Below are 8708 nucleotides of genomic sequence, written 5' to 3' on the forward strand. Positions count from 1 at the left end.
ACTCTCTATCAAATTACCATCCTATCTCTCAGCTGCCGTGCCCCTCCAAGCTTCTAGAGAGACTTGCCTACACTCGCCTCACACGCTTTCTTTCCGCTAACAACCTGTTGGATCCTCTTCAGTCTGGCTTTCGTTCTCAACACTCCACAGAGACTGCATTGGCCAAGGTTGTCAATGATCTGATCACTGCTAAAACTGAACGCCATTACTCTCTCCTAATTCTCCTGGATCTCTCGGCTGCATTTGACACCGTTGACCACTCTCTTCTCCTGCAAACGCTGCAATCCCTAGGTCTTCAAGACACTGTTCTATCCTGGTTCTCATCCTACCTTTCTAATCGCTCTTTCACTGTTAATTTCCCTGGAGCCACCTCTGCTCCGCTTCCCCTATCAGTTGGAGACCACAAGGCTCAGTGCTAGGTCCTCTGCTGTTCTCTATCTATAACGCTTCTCTTGGAAATCTAATAAGTTCCTTTGGCTTTCAGTATCATCTCTATGCGGATGATACCCAAATCTATCTATCCTCTCCTGATCTCTCGACATCTGTGTTGTCCCGTGTAACTAACTGTCTTTCTGCCATTTCATCTTGGATGTTCTCTCGCCAACTCAAACTTAATCTTTCTAAAACAGAGTTAATAATATTCCCACCCACCAACAAGAGCATACCTGACATTTCTATCTCTGTTGATAACATGACCATAAATCCCACCCCACAAGCTCGCTGCCTAGATGTAATCCTTGACTCACACCTATCCTTTGTTCCCCACATTGACTCTATATCTAAATCCTGCTACATGCATCTAAAGAACATTTCCAGAATTCGCACATATCTCATGCAAGACACTGCAAAAACCTTAATTCATGCACTCATCATCTCCCGCATTGACTATTACAATTCCCTCCTTACTGGTCTTCCCAAAAACAGACTTAAACCTCTACAATCTATTTTGCACGCTGCGGCAAGACTGATTTTCCTTGCAAATCGTTCTTCCTCTGTTGAATCACTCTGTATGTCTCTACACTGGCTGCCTGTCTTCTACCGAATCCAATATAAAATACTTTTACTAACCTACAAGGCCATCAACAAAGCTGCACCAACATACATCTCCTCTCTTGTCTCAAAATATCTCCCAACTCGGCAACTCCGTTCTGCACAAGATCTGCGTCTCTCATCCACACTCATTACATCCTCCCATTCCCAGTTACAGGACTTTTTTCGGGCTGCACCCACTCTGTGGAATTCTCTCCCTCGCACAGTAAGACTCCTCTGGTCTACAAACTTTCAAGCGTTCTCTGAAAACCTACCTCTTCAGACAAGCTTATAATATTCCTCTGCCACCCTCTTAACCTCGCTACCTTTAGCCTGTTACAGTTTCACGCGGGATGGCTGCCCCCTGACCAACATTGTTGTGTGACGGGTTCATTTAGCTTATGAGTCACTTTTACCTTTGCAGTCTGGCTGGGGCAAAATGTAGACTTAACCTCATGTGTCAATCTCCCATTGTCCCATAGATTGTAAGCTTGCGAGCAGGGCCTTCTCACCTCTTTGTCTGTTTTACCCAGTTTATTTATTAGTTTATTATGTTTGTCCCCAATTGTAAAGCGCTACGGAATATGTTGGCGCTATATAAATAAATGATGATGATGATCCTTTGTGTGGGACTTAAAGACTTGGGCAGGATTAGGAACCAGCTGTTCCATGCCCGCGATGATGGACCACAGTGACTCCATCTTGAAGCCCAGGCCTCAAACACGTTTGATAAGGTTTTGAGATTCAGATTCAGACGGTATGAGCCATCCGTCTTTGGAACAAGAAAGAGGTTGGAGTAAAACCCAAAACCTCTTTCCAGAGGAGAGATGGGAATAATCTCCCCCTGGAGCTTCCTCCAGTGGAGACTGCAGCATGGCAGACCTGTGAAGAATCTGCCACAAGGGAAATGTGCAAGATCGATAACATAACCTCAAGTGACAAACCCTCGCATCTAGGCATTAGAGGATGAGGCAAGCCATTGGTCCTGAAACTGCATGAGACAGGCCCCTACCATAATACCGTCATGCAGAGACCATCTCTGCAGGCTTGGGGTTCAAACGGCTGGCAGACCCTCGGCTTCTACGGGAACCTTTTCTTGAGTAAGCGGACTACTTCCTGGTAGGGGCCCCCGTGTACCTACTGAAGAGGTGATAAAACAGAAACTTGGCTTGTTTAGGTTTTGTGTGGCTAACCGTCAAACAAAAGAGCTTTTCCACATGTGGACACTCGAATGATCTGGTCCAAATGGGATCTGAAGAGACACCATCAAAGGGGAAATACTGTAGTATACACTTTGTGTCCGCTGACCATGAGCGTAGCCATAAAGAACGCCTGGCTAATAAAATGAGCGCAGAGAGTTTGGATGCGATCTCTGTTAATTCCAAAGATGCTTGATGTAAAAAATCCAAAGCCTCTCTAATGTAAGATCAGCTAACACAACCAAGTCAGCCAGTGGACGATTTTCTTACAAAGCCTTAGCCAATTGTTCTGGACATGCCTGAATAGTTTTGTTTACAGAGGCAGTAGACCAACCTGGTCTGAAAAGACTGCCCGTCGCCACATAAGCTGAGTGAAGTAGAGATTGCATTTTTTATACATGGCGTCCCGGAGTTAAAGAAGTATTCAAAGGAGGAAGAGACCCTACCCAAACCCTGGGCGCACTCAGCAAGAGACCACGCCAATCCAGCCTCAGCCTGGGACACCCCACTAGTGGACAGTACCGGGTGGGAATGTGTGGTGCAGTAAAAGGATCACCTACATCTCATTGAGACATTACCTGAGTGAATTTGGCAATGAATGTTGTCAGAAACTTAAGCAAAGCCGGTTCTTCCACAGTTGTCGGCAATCGTTGGTCACAGAATTTCACCTCACATGTTGCCCACATGGCCTCCGGGTCCGACAATACAATATTATGCACCAGTATAATGCAGCAGACGTTCCAGCGGACCCTTTTGTCTTGAAAGTCCCTCAGCCATAGCAGTAAATATTAAAGTTATATGAATTACCTGAGAAAGTAAATAAAATAATATTTTTCCACTATCACAGAAGCTGTAAAATACAGACAGACCGGTCAATGAGACCTATAGAAGAACTATAAAGGAAATAGAATATATAGTGGCCTCACTAACACTACACAAGATGGAACAGGGTAGAAACAGCATGACAAACAGTAAGAAGTGCAGGGGACACAAGCCTATATAAATACTGTTACCAACAGGAGCATAGCCGACAGGAGAACAATGTACAAAAGTGCGCGAAGGGGAGGGAGCAGAGAGCCCGCCCCTTCCTCCTCACCATGAGGAACAGGAAGTCCCATTGATACATTTCTCCACAGCCTGTATTGCCCCACCAGAGTGCGCAGCCACAGCTGAACTCTCCATGCTGCAGCGTGTTGGGGAGAGGGAAGCCCACAGACTACTCACCCCGGCTCCAGGACCCTGCAGCTAACCCGCACGTCATCCACTTCTGGGGAGGTTTTATTCTACAATAAAAGGTCACTGCAGAGTAAAGCTGGAAAACCTGCAGAGAAATCTGTCTCTGGTGGAGCTAAAGACAAGGATGTGACCTATGATCAGCATGTACGGGAACGTTGAATACCAGGGTGAGGGTCTTCACCGAATCCCTTTTATTTTACAGTGTTTGCTTCACTACATAGAAATTTAATTTTTCTTTTATATACAGTACATATAATTCCATGGGCTAAGACAGTGCAATTGAACAGACACTAATAATACCCTGACACAGTGCTGTACAAACTGTCATATCACACAAAAGCATCTGTAGCCGGAGTCTGGTAGGTTCAGACCAAGTAAAAAAAAAAAACTGATCTTTTTTAAAGGGAAATTTTAAGTCTGGTTTTGGGATGAGAAAAAACATCTCTAATCTCATCTATCAAGGAAACCATATGCACACTTCAATAATATGCCGGGGTCACGGGATGTGTATCAACAAACCAGCCCCCATGGAGGTTCCTCAGTGTAAATAAACATACAATGGATCAGAATAGAGAGAGCGTTCGGAGACCACCGTGGCTGGAGTGCTGGAAGCAGAGAGGTCCCCAGACACCATCAACACTAGAATTTCCTCCGTCACTGAACCGTCATATTTCTATTCCTTGCCCCCAGGTAGGTTTGCTCAAAACTAATATATACAAACTGTATTCTGCATCCTCCACCAGATACCGACCTTGGGCGGAAAACTTGACAGAAGGAGGAACACACTGCAGTAGATAGGTTACCTAGTGTCCACATCTACAGAAATAACTTAGAGTAGAGGGGAATCTGATCCATTTGTGGGACCTAAACATGAACTGCAGCAAATCCTCCAGATAATCCGCAGATCAGCCCGAGAAGCCCTGAATGTCTCCAATAGGCAACTGGTTTCCTGTGTGACCTCTATGGCGTTCCACCACTGAGAATGGAGAAGATGTTCCGTTACATGGCTCCCTGGTCCTCATTCTGGGAGAGACCCCCACATCTATTACCAGTTACTGCTATAGGACCCCCCTCTGCTCTTCATGGGAGCGGTGGTGAAAGGTAAACGTAACGGCAGCATCCCATGCCGCCACCAGCACCGGGTCCTGCAGCCCACGCTTATCGGCACAGTGGTTCCACTGAGACAGGTCAGAGGTGCAGTCAGTGTCATCTGGGGGAGGACGGACCTGACGGCCATTCACACAGCGACGACATCTGAACCTAAAGGGAACAGAACGAGAGGCAATCAGATAAAAGAGGGAGCACAGGCAGGACATACATAAAGATGGGGATAAATGCGTATGATGCTCTGTACACCTCACTATAAGGAGGACGTAGGAGAATTTGAGGAATGCTTATTAATAAAGGGAATGGAAGAGTTTTATAAAGGTTAGGAAAACTAGATTTGGTTACTTTGGTAAAAAAAAAAAAAAAAAGGGGCAGAAGATGATTATTTCTGGAGGTCAATACAAAGATTAAGGGATATATTTACTAAACTGCAGGTTTGAGAAAGTGGAGGTGTTGCCTATAGCAACCAATGAGATTCTAGTTATTTATTTAGTACATTATACAAAATGACAGCTAGAATCTGATCGGTTGCTATAGGCAACATCTCCACTTTTTCAAACCCGCAGTTTAGTAAATATACTCCTAAGACTTAAGAACGTTTTTTGCTGAGCAGCCTACAGAGAACAAGAGGCCATCAGGTGTGAGTAGAAGAAAGCCACAGGAAGGATTCTTTGCTGTAAGGGTAGTCAAGCTGTGGTTTCCTTACAACATGAGAGGGGAATTGGAGCCTTATACGAAATGGGGTCTGTAGATATAATTAGTACAGAACATTATAACACATGACTGATCCAGCGAATTTATCTGACTGATATATTTGGGGTCAGAAAGAAATTGGTTCTCTCTTTGAGGCTAAATTGACAACTGTTGTACTAAGATTTCTGTGGAGGCTGAGAACTCACTTGTCATGTGTATCGCTCATCGTGTCCTCACTGAGTGTAAAGAGCTCCTTCAGTTCTCCGACAGAGAAATGTCTCTCCACGTCCTGCTCCTCGTCCACAACACAACTGCTCAGCGCTTTCTTGTGTGTCTGACGCTGGAAGATCTTCTCCTCAATGGTCCCAGTCTGGAAGACAATGAATAATATACAACGGCCATATTCATAGCAGCTCACTCACACTCCATAGTACCCAAGGACACAGGTGTTCCCACATGTGTAAGATGGACGAGTTTACCTTAGATCGGCAGTGAGAGACGTACGTCAATGTGACGATCACACAGACTGCGCAGCTGTGAGACTAAGTCCCGTTAGATTGTATCACTTCTGTCACCAAACAATTCCTTTCTTAGTCGCTGTTTTCACCATGAGGAGGAAGGAACGGGGAAACGCGCCAACTGTTTTACCCATTGCGGCTATACATGGACATTGCTGCCCTTGGCTTCATTGGCTACAGCTTCCTTCCAAGAGGACGACGGACTAATGACATCCCACCCCGCTCTACGTTGATGTACGTCTTACACAGCCACAGTCTATGGTGAGCACCATCATCCTCTGACCAGAACTACAATCTTCAGATTTTGTTTTTACATATTAAGTCTACAAGGTGAATCCTCCGAGCGCTGGTGACAAGCTTCGGTTGCCCGTTCCCTCAGGACCAGTGACCCTTCTCTTACACCACCATCCATTCTGTCCAGCGAGTGCCCATATGGGAACAATATGTCATGCTACCTTCAGCAACTTTGTGCTCCTCATTATATTTTGTGTGTGAATGGGAGGAACCACAAAACGCTGTACAATACACCCTGTTTACAATCTGTATGTCAGATTGGGGGACACCGAACCCACAGACACTATTTTCAGAAAACACTGACATTCGGCTTTGTTGTACACAACATATATTATTCAGAAATAAATCCATATAATGGCTGCACGTGAGGATGACTGAAAACCAAAGTGGTTAAAATGATTTGCTTAACTTACAATACACTTCGTGATTAGACCGTTGTGTTTGTAGTTTATTTCTTCATTCTAAATTCTGACACATCCAGCCTCATATTGTGACATGTGGAGGAACAGGCAGACGTTCCACCCAGATCTTCCAGCCCAGTCTTAGCCTCGCTATCTTGCAGGACTTATAATTTTGCAGAATTTAGGAGACAGGACGAGTTAATTAATACTGTTGTACGGTGTGACTGGGGAAGGACTGGGGACACCTCTAGTCTGAGGGACGGGGTTTAAGCACATTACATGAGATATAACCCTAAGATCCTTTGTGACGTTACCGAGAGCAGCCGATAAATGAAACAGGTCTTTCTCTGTCCGTCTCGCCATACTCGTGCCATCGCCTGCTCGTCGTTAGCCGGGTTCCAGTCCGGGTCAAACATCACCAGTCTGTTGGCTCCAATCAGATTGAGACCACAGCCGCCGGCCTTGCTGCTCAACATGAAGACAAACTCCGGACTCTGGTAAAAGTAACATCACGTTATAGTGTGATCCATTCACTGAGTACATACATCCTGACAGACAGGGGGGGAGGATGCACATAAAATACTGGCATGAAAGACAGAATCCACCAACAGTTCCCGTCCGGCCTGATGGAACTAGGGCGATATTACAGCTGTAACCGCAGCTAAAGGGGCTTCTACTGAGTAGCACAACAAGCAGCTTAATGCCATTATTGTCTGTTATTTATTTGTAATTAATTATGAAAAGTTTAGGGTTGGGTATTTATTTTACATTAGTATTTTGTGTTGATGAGCATAAAGAATAACTAAATATATTTTGATTCCATAATGTAGTAAAATAAATTGTGAAAAAGGCAATGAAGGAAAAGGGGGCACTTACAGCCCCTGTATTTACATTCAGTGACATATTTACATTAATGCTGCATAGAGCCATAGGCTCCAATGGAACAGCGCCCCCAGTGGACACATGAGGATAATTATTAATAGGTTGGGCCGGAAGAGGCGTATTTTGTCCATCAATCGTTGTATTCTAGGATTCAGCCTCATCACACAACACTTTCTTATAGTTCAGCTTCTTACTGGGAAGACTCCTCTGCTGACCGAGACGCACAGGACGAAGTCAGCGGCAATTACATTCTACAACAATCAGACAATCACCCGAATATTACAGGACATACCGAGGGACTGTTAAATCTCTCCACTATCTTTGCTCGCTTCTTAATGGACATCGTTCCATCCAGACGGACGTACAAATACCTGGAACAGAAGAGAGGAAGTCACTAAAGCTGCGCCTTATGTGGAACAAGTAAAACCAGGTCCAGAAGGTCACTTACCAGGAGCCCAGGTAATCCCCGGAGCGTCCCACCCGCTGTCCACACACTGACGCTACGATCACTTACCAGGAGCCCAGGCTATCCCCGGAGCGTCCCACCCGCTGTCCACACACTGACGCTACGGTCACTTACCAGGAGCCCAGGCTATCCCCTGAGCGTCCCACCCGCTGTCCACACACTGACGCTACGGTCACTTTCCAGGAGCCCAGGCTATCCCCGGAGCGTCCCACCCGCTGTCCACACACTGGCGCTACGGTCACTTACCAGGAGCCCAGGCTATCCCCGGAGCGTCCCACCCGCTGTCCACACACTGACGCTACGGTCACTTTCCAGGAGCCCAGGCTATCCCCGGAGCGTCCCACCCGCTGTCCACACACTGACGCTACGGTCACTTACCAGGAGCCCAGGCTATCCCCGGAGCGTCCCACCCGCTGTCCACACACTGACGCTACGGTCACTTACCAGGAGCCCAGGCTATCCCCGGAGCGTCCCACCCGCTGTCCACACACTGACGCTACGGTCACTTTCCAGGAGCCCAGGCTATCCCCGGAGCGTCCCACCCGCTGTCCACACACTGACGCTACGGTCACTTTCCAGGAGCCCAGGCAATCCCCGGAGCGTCCCACCCGCTGTCCACACACTGACGCTACGGTCACTTTCCAGGAGCCCAGGCTATCCCTGGAGCGTCCCACCCGCTGTCCACACACTGACGCTACGATCACTTACCAGGAGCCCAAGCTATCCCCGGAGCGTCCCACCCGCTGTCCACACACTGACGCTACGGTCACTTTCCAGGAGCCCAGGCTATCCCTGGAGCGTCCCACCCGCTGTCCACACACTGACGCTACCGTCACTTACCAGGAGCCCAGGCTATCCCCGGAGCGTCCCACCCGCTGTCCAC

At 47.0% G+C, this 8708-nt stretch overlaps 1 protein-coding gene across 1 annotated transcript in view; it reads right to left on the reverse strand.

The window, feature by feature from the left end:
- Nucleotides 1–3632: 3632 nt before the first annotated feature.
- Nucleotides 3633–8708, reverse strand: part of RAD54L (RAD54 like) — a 23066-nt gene continuing 17990 nt past the window's right edge. The window contains exons 15-18 of the mRNA XM_075181558.1: nucleotides 7652–7730; nucleotides 6792–6971; nucleotides 5471–5634; nucleotides 3633–4724 (exon numbers count right to left, since the gene is read on the reverse strand). Of these exons, the coding sequence (XP_075037659.1) occupies nucleotides 4523–4724; nucleotides 5471–5634; nucleotides 6792–6971; nucleotides 7652–7730 (625 nt within the window). The 3' untranslated portion in view covers nucleotides 3633–4522. The remainder of the gene's footprint in view (nucleotides 4725–5470; nucleotides 5635–6791; nucleotides 6972–7651; nucleotides 7731–8708) is intronic.

Source organism: Mixophyes fleayi, chromosome 8 (genome assembly GCF_038048845.1).
Source record: "Mixophyes fleayi isolate aMixFle1 chromosome 8, aMixFle1.hap1, whole genome shotgun sequence".
In the NCBI taxonomy this organism is placed as follows: Eukaryota; Metazoa; Chordata; class Amphibia; order Anura; family Limnodynastidae; genus Mixophyes; species Mixophyes fleayi.